The 15,221-nt window shown below is 29.0% G+C and overlaps 1 protein-coding gene and 1 long non-coding RNA gene across 4 annotated transcripts; one reads left to right on the top strand and one right to left on the bottom strand.

The window, feature by feature from the left end:
- Positions 1 to 1,576: 1,576 nt before the first annotated feature.
- Positions 1,577 to 3,905, bottom strand: LOC108341903 (uncharacterized). Of its 3 annotated transcripts, none has more exons than XR_008246189.1 (3): positions 3,710 to 3,905; positions 3,511 to 3,591; positions 1,577 to 2,354 (listed from the first exon to the last, which is right to left on the bottom strand). It is a non-coding gene; the product is annotated as an uncharacterized LOC108341903 (long non-coding RNA). The 3 variants fall into 3 exon arrangements; XR_008246192.1 differs by having other exon boundaries at positions 1,577 to 2,289; XR_008246193.1 differs by having other exon boundaries at positions 1,577 to 2,197; positions 3,710 to 3,904.
- A 5,879-nt stretch (positions 3,906 to 9,784) lies between these two features.
- LOC108331872 (bifunctional dTDP-4-dehydrorhamnose 3,5-epimerase/dTDP-4-dehydrorhamnose reductase) lies at positions 9,785 to 11,076 on the top strand. Its single transcript, XM_017566862.2, has 2 exons — positions 9,785 to 10,381; positions 10,471 to 11,076. Exons 1-2 carry the CDS (start codon positions 9,929 to 9,931, stop codon positions 10,918 to 10,920), a joined length of 903 nt encoding a protein of 300 aa, XP_017422351.1. The 5' UTR covers positions 9,785 to 9,928; the 3' UTR covers positions 10,921 to 11,076.
- The last annotated feature ends 4,145 nt before the right edge of the window (positions 11,077 to 15,221 follow it).

The following is a 15,221-nucleotide window of genomic DNA, read 5'->3' as shown; positions in this document are numbered from 1 at the left end:
AAATTATATTGTTAATTAATTTAATTTAGTATATATTATTTTTAAAGATTATTTTAAAAACCTGTCGTTTTTTAAAATAAATAAATAACTATTTCTTTTAATGTGTGTTTTAAATATATTTTAATCATTATTAAAAAATTAATATATTTTTAATATATTTTATTAAAGAATAACTTATATTTAAAATATAATTTCTTTGTTTTATATTATTTTTTTTCATTTTTAATTTTAGTTTTTTATAATTTCTAATTACTTTAATAAATTGTTAAAGAATAACTTATATTAAAGTATTATTATTTTCTATACTATTTTTCTCATTTCTCATTTTATCTTTTATGATTTCTAATTATTTGGTTGGTCATTTAATAAAGTTAAATTTAGAAAAGCATATTTTACTTTTACTTCTTAAAATAATATTATTTAAAAATTAATATATATTTATTAAAAATACAAATTTTTTATAATTTCATATAAAAGATTATCTCCCATATGATTTTTTTCTTTTCTTAATCAACCTAAACCACGATAGACATTCCTAAAAATTATTTTGAAAATTAGTTAATTTTTGAAATACATAAATATTATTTTAGTATATGTTCTTTGATACATTTTAACTATAATTAAAATTTTTTGTTTAATGTACTTTTAATATACTAATTGAATAACTTATATTTAAAGTATTAATTATTTTTTCTATGCTATTTTTTTCATTCTTAATTTTATCCTTTTATAATTTTTAATTATTTGGTAATTTAATAATTTATTAATAATTAACTTATATTTAAAGTATTAATTCTTTTTTATATTATATTTTCTCTTTTAATTTTGTACTATGATCTTTAATTACTTTGTCATATAATAAAGTTAAATTTTAAAAAATATATTTTAGTTTAATGTATTAAAATAATCTTATTTTAAAATTTATATAGATTTATTAATAATACAAAGTATAAAAACATTGTCACGTAATAATTTTATCTTAAAAAACCTGTGAATAAAAATTATATTTATCATTATTATATTAAATTATTATATACATTTTCTTTATACTTTTATTATATAAAAATTAAAGTAATATTATTTGATAAAAGAATTACCATGAATAATATGTAGATACAACTTCGCAAAAAAATTTAAATAAGGTCTAAGTATGTTTTTAATGTTTAAAGTTGAATGTAAGATTATAATTTGTTCGTAAAATTATAATTATGACTAAAATTTTGATACAATTTAATCTTTCAACATTAAAAGTAGATGGATATAGTCCTTTTAATATACTGATGTTAATTTGTTTGCATCTTAAATTATTTTTCAAACTAACATTTGAATTAAAATATCTAAAAGGTGTAAACAACTCAAACACCAACATAAAACACTACTTGACATGGAAAAAAGTTTAACGTAATTAAGTTAGAAAAAAAATTAGTTTATACATTTTGAAACTAAAAACATATTTAACTCTTTAAATAATTATATTTATCATAAAATAAATAAAAATATTATACTTAATAGTTTATTTCAAAAGTTTAGTAATAAAAAAATAACATTTCATAATGTGACATCCCAATTATATAGAGAGCATATATAATAAAGACGTCCACATGCATAATATAGGAAAGCAGTTCAGAGTAAATAGGATTACAGTCATCCTCTGAGTAATTTCAGAATATAAGCTTAAACTCCAAAGAGATTTAAAATATAAGCTGAAATGGGAATTAGTATTTCAGAATAGCCAATCAAACTAATAACATTCTAGGAGACTAGGCAGCAACATTGTCCTCGGCTTCCAAAGCTGTCTCCAAAGGAACCTCCTTGCCATCTGCTCTAATTCAAATGGATGATCATCGCAAAAGGAAAACATACACAAGCAATACAAACAAGCAAGTGTGAGCTAGATATAAAAATCATGTTATTCAATCACACACGACATGCAAAAGTCACTCAAACATAGTACATCGACATCACAATGACCCATTGCTTTATAGATCGACTCGTCCGGACCGGAATGATTGCCGAGCTATGGCGGGTTATGCACTCGTGGTGGCCTCTACTGCTTTGCAAAGCCGTTGCCAATGGGTTCCACCCTACCACACTCACGAGGTTAATCCGTTCCGCGCCCTGGAGCATACTGGAAGCCTCCAAGACTCCAAGACTATGACCTCCTGCTACTCCTCACCACATGGATCAATCCTCTCTACTTGAGAATAAAAGACCATTGGAGCGTCAGGAAAACCCCCAAGACTGAGCTACCATGCAATCATTCTACACTAAGGATCTCACCAAGAGATCCTACACAAATGGAACTTGATTTACAACTTGGATCATACTTTCATCACTTTGTAATCATATACTTTCTGCCACAATCAACATATACACAATCTCAACAATATACATTACTCACCACTCACAAATTATAAAAATAACATCTCCACAATTGAATCTAAGTTCATCAATACCAAGAACCAAACACCTCCAACTAACCCATAGCAGCTCATAAAATGCATCAATTTATACATACCTACAAGTAATATAATTATCGATTACCACTCACGTTTCAATATAAGAAACAACTATCCTTACTTTATTATATATATATATATATATATATATATATATATATATATATATATATATATATATATATATATATATATAATACGTAACATTATAAATATATTTTTTTATATTATATTAAACTAATATATATATATATACATATATTATATTGAACTAATATATATATATATATATATATATATATATATATATATATATATTATATTAAACTAATATATATTATATTATATATATATATATATATATATTTATTTATTTATGGATCCTTACTTTAAATTCCAAACACAGAATGACTGATTTCCTAAAATTATAATTGACTAGAAATTAACACATGATAACTTTATGCATCTATTTTCATCCTAATAGAGATCTTTCTTTATCCCAATTGGTCACCGGAGAGGACCCAGATGTCTGAACGCATCAAACTCACCTTCAATGCCAACACATATGACTAGTCACAACTGACTGGACCAGGCCAGGGCTGCTCTATGATCAGGGATGTGCCAACTCAGGTTTTTAAGGTTACTCTATCCTACCAACAAAGAAAGGCTCTCAACAATTAACAATTAATTTATTTAAATTATCTACCCTGTTCTCTTATGCTCTAAATCTGAAATGCCTAATTTTAATATTTTCACTTCCTCTCACAGCAACCTCAAACAGTACATGTACATCTATTTAATACCCATATATACATGTTATTACAGAACCCTTACTCCTCCAGACCTTCCAACAAGATTTATTTCAGCCAACAAACTCATTCAAAACAGATTAAATTCATCACATCACAATATGCACAATTTCACAGTTTCAGTTATAACACCCAATACAATAAAAGTCATAAAACAGTTTCACAAGAGCACACCAGTTCAACATTCATATGCATATATTTTTATAAAATAAATTCATACAAAAGTAATTAGCTCCCCTTACCTTGAAGTTGAGCAGTATAGTCAACTAGAGTGCCTTAACCGTACCTTCACAGAGAAAACCCAAACAGTGCCCTACAACCACCTAAATGGTGATGGAAACAGCTCTTAGAGCTAGAATAGACAGAGAATCAAAAGGAGCACCATGCAACCAATAAAGTTGCATGCCCTAAGTTCAAGAAAAAGTGGAGAAACTGACTTACCCGTCCAAATAGAAATCTAATCGGATAGAAGGGAAGCTTTCAACTCCGTGAGCGAAAGAACACCACCTATTTGAAATTTCAACGGTTCAAATGAGTGCAAGGATAGAGAGAAGGCAGGGCAAGAAGGAGAAAATGGAGATGAGTTTAAAGAGAGAAAGGGGAACTGGAAAATGAACTCAAAGCCGAAAAAATGAGACCTCTTCTGAGGTCCTAGTGCCCTTAGCTTCTTGGGCCAGGCTACAGGGCCCAATAATCTTACATTTTCAGGCTCTTATAAATAATATTATAATTTTTTTAGAAAATTCATTTTTCACTCTCTAACTTCATGTAGTTAATGCTTGTAACTAATAAAATAAAATAAAATGAAAACAACCAACTAATTGTCTTTAAATACATTAGTATCTATATTGTCATTAAACAAGTTTATATATATATATATAATTATATATATATATATATATATAATTATATATATATATATATATAATTATATATATATATATATAATTATATATCACTAGAGGAATCTAACAATAAAAATTATATGAGTATACAAAAAATATTAAATAAAAAAAATATCTTATATTTAAAATATTGAACTTTCTTATATTATATTTTTATTTTTAATTTTATCCTTTTGTGATTTCTAATTACTTATTTATTTAATAAAATAAAATGAAAACAACCAACTAATTGTCTTTAAATACATTAGTATCTATATTGTCATTAAACAAGTTTATATATATATATAATTATATATATAATTATATATATATATATAATTATATATATCACTAGAGGAATCTAACAATAAAAAATATATGAGTATACAAAAAATATTAAATAAAAAAAATATCTTATATTTAAAATATTGAACTTTCTTATATTATATTTTTATTTTTAATTTTATCCTTTTGTGATTTCTAATTACTTATTTATTTAATAAAATAAAATTTAAAAAAAATGTATTTTACTTTTATTTCTTAAAATAATATTATTTAAAAATCATATATAAATTAATTTTAAAATTAGTTTTATTCAAAACTTAATTATATACTTGAAAATATTTATTATTTTTTTCTGGATATGTAACTTTATTTTAATAAATACACAGGAAAAAAATCAATCTTGCTTAGACATAAACTAGTTATTATATAAAATGAATACAAAATTTATTTTATAAAATTAAATTAAATTTAAAATTCATTTTTTAACTTTGTATTGTATTAAAATTATATTAAAATTTGTCTGAATAAAATTTATCATTTTATTAGTATTGTCTAATTAATTCTACGTTTGATATGCATAAAAATGTTATGTTGTTATGATAGCTAATTTTGAGACCTGTAATTCTGGTGAGTAAGTCTACCAAAGTGGTTTGTCGGTGGAGCGAACAGAGGTTCGGGCATCTTAGATTTCTATTACGTGTTGATGTGTATATTTTAGGGCTGCTAATGCAAAACGTGGTGTATATTTAATGATTATGTAAGAAAGTGACAAATATGTAGATAATGATGTCTAGTTTGGCGGTGCACGAGGTTAATTTGTATTACTTTTGTTAAATTTTATTTTAATTTTAGAAAGTGTATAATTAATATTTTATATTTAGGCTGAATACCATTATTTATTTATTTTTTATTTAAGTGTTTAAAATAATCTTAATTTTCGTAATTTATGTATAGTGTAGTTTTTTTTCATGACACTATCGACTATGAATGTTAGTTCATAGTTTTTATAATTTTATTTTATTTTATTTTTTTAGATTTTTTCTTAATTTAGAATAAAGATATTTACATCTGAAGTTAATATTGTGTCATATAATAATGTCAGTATCATGTATTAAAACAATATTAGTGTCATATGTCAAATTAGTATTAGTGTCACATGTTAGTGACTTTGTCACACTTCAAGGTCTTCTATTCAATTCAGACCAATTATTGTTATTTTTGTTTAATTTAGTCTTAATTTTTATTAATTTTGTTCGAATCCATTCCCAAACTTGTCCCTTCTAAATTGAGATCAAATTTAATTTTTATTAAAATTCACATTTTTGTTAAATATTTTTATTATTTTTAAACCAACCCTAACTATATTATTTTTTTAGAAGTATCTCCTTCAACTACTCCAATGATTTTGTAAAACTTTTATCGATCCATTAATTCTTACTTTTAAACTAAATAATTTCAAAGTTGCCGACAATTGTATAAAGTTAGAGTATCCTAGACACAACTTTTCCTCTGAATTGAACTTAAGAGAATCATATAAACGAGTTCATCTAAAAAAAGTTTCACCAACATCACGTATCATGTCCTCGATATGATCATTCATCTATTCGCTTACAAAATATGTTCCTCGTGATGTTATTTGTGTAATAATTCTTCATGTCAAGTCCAAACTCTATGAACTCATCATTATATCAAAGATGAATATATGATCGTGTATGTTGTTCAAGTCCTGTTGTATTTGATTAAAACAATGAACACAAGGACAAAAAATATATCTCTTTCACAAAGATTGTGTGTTTTTTAACATATTGCAAGAATTCAGAAACTTCATTTTCATACCTCTTCACATATGCGACGTTCATTCATTCAGTTTTGATCCATACTATGCTCGTAATAAACTTCAACAATCTCAAATTTTTAACTCTCATAAGGTTAGGTCCTACCTATTCTAAAAAAATATTTTTCATAATTTGCTAAAACGTATACAAAGAAGTCTAACATCATAAACTTGATAAAATTTCGGTAGCATTTTGCATTCACTAGTAAAAACCATAGATATTATAGCGCTTGTTATGCCTCGGTTTATCAGAAACTGAAGCATAAAATGACGTGGTGGCATTTTTGAAATTTTTTTGACAGTATAGGCCTCAGTTGTTTTAGAATCGATGCCATATAGGGTATATGGCCTCGGTTGTCTGCAAAACCGGGGCCAAAAATCCCTGCAAGACTCTAACATTCCACATCTGCAGTATGTTGTCATAAAGATGCACCCAAACCGTCACAGGTTTAGCCTCGATTCTAACGGGGACCAAGGCAAAAAAGTTGAAAAATAATTAAAATTGCCATTTTCATATCAATTTTGATTTTTTTTAATAGAATAGGCCTCGGTTAGACACGGAACCGAGGCCATATCCTTTCGTAGTTTTTTTTTTATTTCGAATTTTTTTCTAAATGGGTTCAGACTAAGAACCCTAATCAGAAAACTCTTCCCCATTCTTTTCTCTGTTCCAGTTAACGCGAGAAACCAACTTCTTCCTCTTTTTCTTCTCTCAGACCACCCAGTCTTGGGGGCGGGAAGTTCTGCGTCTCCAAGAGAGACAATGACCTCACGGTGGTGAGAATGGCGGCACTGCGGAAGCGTGACTCAAGCGTGTTCTCGCCTTCAATGGCGGTTGGTGTTGACTTTTAGGGTCCTTTTGTAGCGTTGGTAGACCTTCTCCTTTTCTCTTTCTTTTTCTGGCTCGCGATGTAAGAGGAGGTAGCGCCACTATCTTCTTCCCATTTTCCCTCCTTTTCTTTCGTTCTGGTCCAAGCGTCGTAGGGAGGATTTTCTTTTCCGGCGTCTCAGCGGGCGTTCTCGTGGTGGTGGGATCGTGAAAGCTTTCCCTTTTAAAGCAAACGCGGGTTCGGTTCTAACCGAGCCTAGGTGCCAACGACATCGCATTGGCGAGAGAAGATGACGACGACGTGTCGCAAGTGACCTTCGGCGACGATGACGAGGGTAAAGGGCTGAGTATCTGGTGACGATAGCGTCAAAAACGTCACTATGATTTTGGTGGTGCTGATTCTGCGATTTAGGGCTTAGGTTGTTCTTCAATTTTGGGGGTTTTTGTTATGATGATCTGGTTTCTTCTACGATTTGAGATGTAGGGTTTCATTCAAATTGAATTTGGGGTCTTTCTTGTTTTGGTGTTTTAATCTTGTAATTTTGGTTAAGATTGATGGCTGGGATATGGGTTTCGTCTCTTAATTTAGGGTTTCTCATTTGTTATTTGATTTTGGGTTGTTCTTTGGTTGCACGAGTGGTGGCGAGGGAGGCGTTGATTGTGGTGGCCATAGGTGTCAAGGTGATCGGCGTTGACAGCTCCGTTTTGGCAGACTTGGAGTGAACCTTTTGGGTCAGTAGCCCAACAATGTATTTTTGGCTTGGGTTGGCAGTTTAGAGTTCACGTGATTTAAAAAAAAACAAAAGGCTTTGACATCAGTTCTAGCCTGAACTGTTGCCATAAGCCCATGTTGTTACCTCAGTTTGAACTGAGGCCAAAAGTCCCCCAACTTTTTACCTCGCTGGTATATACCTCGGTTCGAAAACCGAAGTATATTGTCAAAAGTAACAACTGTCGTTTTTTTTACTGCGCTAGTGATTGATCTTTAAAATACACGAAATAAAAGTGATCACTTATTACCACAATCAAGTATACATTCAGAGAACAAGACAAAATGATCTCAATCAAAACCTTATCAAATTTATGCATAAACTTCAATGTACATGTTATAACAAATTATGAAAAATAATTTTTCCAAACTGTTCCGATCAGACAATTTAAGATTTAATAGAAACGATTAAAAGTTCAATCATTTATACAAAATGTCAAATGGAAATTAAGATTCACTTAATGTTTAATTATCATTATAATAAATCTTAATACAATTACAATTGTTTAAACATACAACATCTAATAATAAATATAAATTTCATACTACAAATATTTTAAAAATTAAATAAAAAAATAAATGCAAAAAAACACACTAAAAAATTATTTAAGATAAAAATTGTCCCTACAAATATGTTTTTCGTCCCTTAAGTATCACACGATTTTGGGTTTAGATAATTTCTTTAGAGATGATGATTCAATATTCGAAGGAATTGGTAATTGATTTGGATGGTTTTTTTTAGAGATGATGATTCAACATATGCAGATGATGAAAATATAGACATTAGTGAAGATGGTGAAATTGAAGAGATCTTGAATGAACCTGAAGGTGAATATGTCAATGACTCAACTCTTTACAAAGACAAATTGTTTAACGACAAGTGTTTCTGATTTTTTCAATTAGGATTACAGTAGGGATGATAGAGAAAATGTTGGAGTGTGAGAAATGAAAAGAAATGGTTGAAAGGAATGAGAGAGATGAGCAAGGATTTGGGGTTTTTTTTTTTTTTAAAGTTTTGAGAGTGAAAATTATTAAAATATCTTTAACCTTAAAACTTAGAACCATGATATATAAAAGTATTTTTGTCAACTAAAACTCGGTACACATTACTAAAATGTACCAACTGAAGAACAGACGTACGCGTATTAACAAACCCCTTTATATATATATATATAGATATATTTATTTATTTTGATTCACAGGTATTTTTTATTCCTTTCTTCTGCCATCGAAGTTGTTAACTTTTTATCGTGACCAACTTCTTAAGTTTGTCTTAACTTGATATTGTTATGTCTTCTTTTACATAATTCATCATTATCATTAATTTTCGCATACTAAAACCTTATAAATATATGATTTTAACTTTACTAATTGTAATATTTAGTCTTACATATCTATTGGTTTATTAGTTAATATGTTTATTAGTCTTAAGTAAAATGTTTTCGTTATCATATTTAAATTTAAGAGATAAAATAAATAATGAACCCATCATAAAAGAATAAAATTAAATTAAAATTAAGAAATTTTGATTCAAATTATGATGTAGTATGGTTTGTTTATTTTGGTTTAAATTGAACAACACCAAGCTAGAAATATTCTTTATATTTGATTTAGATATATTTTAAATAAAAAAGATGGAGTCAAACGGATGGAGAAAGTAAGTATATATACGCTTATCAATAAAGAAAAAGTAATATGATAACATTGACATAAGGATAAAATAGTTAAAAGAAAATTCGTATTAATTAAGGAAAAATAAAATAAAAAATAATGTAAAATAAAGTATAAAAATATTTTAAATGTCAAAATATTATTATTTTTGAAATTATTTATAATTACAATGTCAAAATTCTCCTTCATTTATATTTATTAGATAACGTGATTGTTTATAATTTTGGAAATAAAATAGAGTACTGTGTTGTGTAGATGCGTGGCAACATAAAGGACAGTGAAAGAGAAGCCAAGGGAGTTGGAAAGAGGAGAAAAGAAGAGCAGAGACGCAGAGATCTACCTTATTCTTTTACTCTTCCCTCTCTCTCTTGCTCTTTCACACTCAGACATGGGCTTCCCAGCCAACGGCGCCTCAGCGGACCACCCCATCAAGTTCCTTATCTACGGCCGTACGGGCTGGATTGGTGGTCTCCTCGGCACCCTCTGCCAGGCCCAAGCCATCCCCTTCCAGTACGCCTCGGGCCGTCTCGAGGACCGGGCCTCCCTCGAAAAGGACATAGCTGAGGTCAAGCCCACCCACGTATTCAACGCCGCCGGTGTCACGGGCCGGCCGAACGTGGACTGGTGCGAGTCCCACAAGGTCGAAACCATCCGAACCAACGTCGTCGGAACCCTCACTCTCGCCGACGTCTGCCGCCAACACGGCCTTCTCCTCCTCAACTACGCCACCGGTTGCATCTTCGAGTACGATTCCGGTCATCCTCTCGGATCCGGAATCGGCTTCAAAGAGAACGACACTCCCAATTTCACCGGTTCCTTCTACTCTAAGACCAAGGCCATGGTACGAGTCTAACAAATTCAACACAACTTAATTTACATTATATTTTAGATCTGGTTCGTATTATCGATTGGCATACCTTGTTGTGACAGGTGGAGGATCTGCTTAAGAACTACGATAATGTGTGTACCTTGCGAGTGAGGATGCCTATCTCGTCTGATTTATCGAATCCGCGCAACTTCATCACGAAGATCACTCGATACGAGAAAGTTGTGGATATTCCGAATTCCATGACTATATTGGATGAACTTCTTCCCATTTCGATTGAGATGGCGAAGAGGAATCTGACTGGGATCTGGAACTTCACAAACCCTGGAGTGGTTAGTCACAATGAAATTCTAGAGATGTACAGAGAGTATGTTGACCCGAACTTCACCTGGAAGAACTTCACTCTTGAGGAACAGGCGAAGGTGATTGTTGCTCCCAGGAGCAACAATGAGCTTGATGCCACCAAATTGAAGACTGAATTTCCAGAATTGCTGTCTATCAAGGACTCCCTCGTCAAGTATGTCTTCCAGCCTAACCAGAAGGTTAAAGCTTAAGTGTAAAGGTTCCCTCTTTTATCATTATTATTCTCCTCATTGATTTAAGTGTGCCTGTATTTTTATTTTATGTTGTATTTTGAATTTTTACCTTCTGCTGATTGAATAAGTAGTTTTAGGTACTTTCCAATGATTTTTAGGGTTCCTTTTTTCTTACCTTGTGCTTTATGATGGTTATATTACACATTGCGTGCCAAGTGAATATGGTTTGTGGGGAAAGAATTGGTATGTAGAGATAAAATGAGAAAGGAACATATATTAAAACCCACTAAGAATTGCCTCCATAACTTTTTAAATGGTTCTGTAGACAAAAATGAAAGGAAGGGAAACAAATCAATTACTCAAACAGATTACTTGCTTGATAGAGAAAAAAAAAGGATTTATTTACTATTTTAATTTTTCACCAGTATAATAATAAGAAAAAAAAATTAAAATATTATCGATATTTGATAATTAATTGTTATATGAAGTCAAATATTTTTCTGGCAAACTCGGTTCTCCCTTCCCTTGGTGGTTGCAAAAAGAGAGCTGGAGTGTGTCTGGGTTTGGTTATCACTTGTGAGTTCAATACAAATAAACACTTGTTGAATGCCAATGATACATGCCTTAATCCATGACGATATCTCAACTCTTTACATTTTTGGATTCTCGTGTGCAGATCAATCTTTTTTCTATATCAATATATAATTGATTTAATATTCTTTTTAAATGGGATATCTAACAAATTTAAAACTTTAGTTTAAGTTTCTTTTATTACTTCTTTTTCAGTTATAATATTAAAGTGTTACATCATCTACAATATTAGACAATGATTTATGTTAAGTGTTTGCGTTAGGTTGACATGTATAATATGTAATGAAAGTTATATTAATTATTATAGTTTTAAAAAGTAAAGAATTAAAAGATAATATTAACAAAAGTATACTTAAATAAAAATTAATATAAATAAGTTTTCAGTAGACCTAAATTAAAATAAGTAAAAATATGTATTTTAGATTATTAAATTAAAACTTTTAATATATTAGTTATTTCATTTGAGGAAAAAATTTAGCAAATACTTCAAAAATAACTCATCATGTTAGAAGCTTAATTTAGGATATCGATTTATGTAAGGTGTAGTATCAATATTATAGTATTAAATAAGGATTCTCTTACATTGTTTTTAGACCTGAATGTTAAAATCAAGTAAAATTAAAGGTTACATCTTAAAGAAATCTGAGTTTCTCCTAATAAAAAAGGATATGTTGTCTAGTTTAAAGTTTGTAGTGCAGAGCTTTCTTCTTTTTGTTGTGATGTTAATTGCTAACTTGTATTTATATTTGAAACTTTGTATGTTGTTTCTATTAAAATGTCAAAACATGCATTTGCATATAGAAAATATTGAAATTCCAACCATGTGATCAATCAAGTAGGATAGAGAATAACTGTCACGTGTATACCAATTAAGTAGATTAATTTATGAGAGAAGCCCAATCTTATGGTTAGGAGAATTAAAAGGGTGTTGCTCCCTCCATCACCATCCTATAATTTTTCCACCTCTCCACATTATTTTAAATACAATTATATTCTTAAGTTAAAAAGATTTTTACTTTTACCTTATTTTAAATAATTTGAAACCCTAATTTTACTTTTCCAGCACCCATCCACGGAACTTTCTTTCCCTTTCCTCATTTTCGTTTCACCTCCCCACCTCCCGCACTTCCATTCCTTTTTCTTCCCAGTTTTTTTTTTTTGGTTTGAAAGCTTCCATTGCCGCCGTGGTGTGGAGGAACATCGAGAACGTCCAGAGCATCAATCAGCGTGAGAAAGTATACATCAACGGATGTCCCCTAATAAAACAAACTCTAAAATAAAAAACGTAACCTTTAAACGGAGGTGACATCTTCAACGGAAGGTAAAACGGATGACGGATGTTGACATCCGTTTTTCCTTAAACGGATGTTGACATCCGTTGAAGGATGTTGACATCCGTTGAAGGATGTTGACATCCGTTGAAGGATGTTGACATCCGTTGAAAGATGTTGACATCTGTTGAAGGATGTTACCTCCGTTTAAAGGTTACGTTGTTAGGGTTTTATTTCAAGGTTTATTCGAATACGAGCAAGCACTCCACGCACTGCACCACTCCACGAATTGCACCACGAGAGGGAGACTGCTTGATAATTCTTTCCACCACCACCAACCTTTAGGAAGAAATTAAAATGAAAGAAATGTATTTTACTCATGAACGGAACTAGAATAGGTTATTAATGAAATAGGTTGTGAATGGGTAAAATTAAAAAATAATAACCCTAAAAATAAAATTTTACTGAGAGACAAGATAGTAAATGAGAGATGGAAGGAGAAAGGTGTGATGGTGGAGGGAACAATACCCGAATTAAAACAACTCGTCAACTGAACCCATTAAATTTGTCACATGTCACCCAATTTGTCTTTATAGTATTAAATTATGGACCATGCGCCCGTCACACAACATGATAATTAACACAAAATATAACATATGATTGTGATGAATTGCCCTTGAATAAATAAATAAATAATATACAAAACTATTGGTGCCTTGACTTTAGAATTTGGATATCCACCATATATATTCTCTATGCATCACTATGATTGCCTCCATCTATTCGACACAAAAATGAACGGATTTGATCCACAAAAACCAAATACGTCCAATAATTACTTCTGTATTTGCTTTTATTTTTATAAATACAGGCCAAGTAAATAAAACGATATTCAATGTAGTTAATAATGAAATAAATATAACTTGTTAATTTTGTTATAAAAAATGGTATCATGTTTAGAAGAGGTTATACTTTATAAAATTATAATTACATTGTAGTTAAATAGTATTATGTTATCAATTTGTTTTCAATTATTTTTAGTCATTATAGTCACTTATCCAAAGTTACATTTTAAAATAGTAACATAAAGAGTAAGTGTTTCAGTTAATTTATAAATAACTAATAAGTTTACCATAAAAAGAGTCTTTCCCTTCCTAAATACATTTGATAATAGTTTTATGTTTTTATACCTTCTAACATCTTTCATGAAATGTTTCAATTTAAATTATAGATATTTTATATTAATAAAACATGAATCCAACCATTTAAATTATTAATATCACTTTTAACAAAAAGAAAAATCTTAAAGTAACATATATTCTCTTATATCAAAATGTACTTTTCTAAACTTTAATACGAATACCAATATGTATTTGTGTAAATAAGTTAGGAAGATAAATTATTGAGTGTAATATTATTTAGAAATCTTTCAAAATAATTTAAAAACGAATGAGACATATGTTCAATTACATAATATATTAATATCTTTAATTTAACACATTAAAAAAATAAATTTATAAATATTTATTTTTATAATGTAATAAAAAAATTTATTTATACTCAATATAAAACTTAAACAAATACTTAAATTCTCAATATTATCTTCTAATACCAACAATTTGTTCTAAACCTTAATGAAATGAATCATATTTCTAATGTATTTGATGAATCTTGCTTTTGCATCATGATGATTAAAACTCCTTTAAATGACTGTTGCGATATTAAAGCTCATTAAAGACCTATATAGTTCAAGAAACTCATTGTTTGTCCAAGGCTAAGAGATTGACACGTAATGCTTCAATACTCTCCACTAGTTTTCATTCTCAAAAAGATTATCATCTATTGTAGCAGTTATCGATTTTTGTTACATAAACAAATTTGTTAAGATAAATTTCTCTCTGTATATTTATAAGATATTTGTTTAGATAAATTTTTCCATAAACATTTATGAGAAAAAATAAAAATAAAAAATTAAACAGGATTTTTTATAAGTTAAAATTAAGTTATGTATAGATTGAAAATAAGAATTTAAAGACTGGAGAACTTCTACAAATTAGTTTATTGTTAAGTTAATCTTAGCTTTTTTTTAAAATATTTTTTCAAAAAGTGTTTATGAAAAATATACTCAAAATAAATACTCTTTTACATTCAAAAGATTTAAAATCATATTATTTATTTTACCTTATTCTTTTTAAGGGATAATTTTACTTTATACACCAAATAATATGATCTATTGTGTCAAAAGATTTTTGTCAGTTGATTGAGCATGGTACATGAGCTGTATAAGCTTTTTACATGTGGTCAATTCATACAGATAAAAAGAAAAGGCTTTGACACAGTACTTTTAACAATATTATCTTATTTCTGTCATCACGTATCAGAAAAAATCACATATAAAATTGATATTGACTTAAAAATGTTGATACAGTTTGAGTGTGACAAGTTATCTCTGTTTAT

Source organism: Vigna angularis, chromosome 1 (assembly GCF_016808095.1).
Source record: "Vigna angularis cultivar LongXiaoDou No.4 chromosome 1, ASM1680809v1, whole genome shotgun sequence".
Classification (NCBI taxonomy): domain Eukaryota; kingdom Viridiplantae; phylum Streptophyta; class Magnoliopsida; order Fabales; family Fabaceae; genus Vigna; species Vigna angularis.
This window is presented reverse-complemented; position numbering and strand designations above follow the sequence as displayed.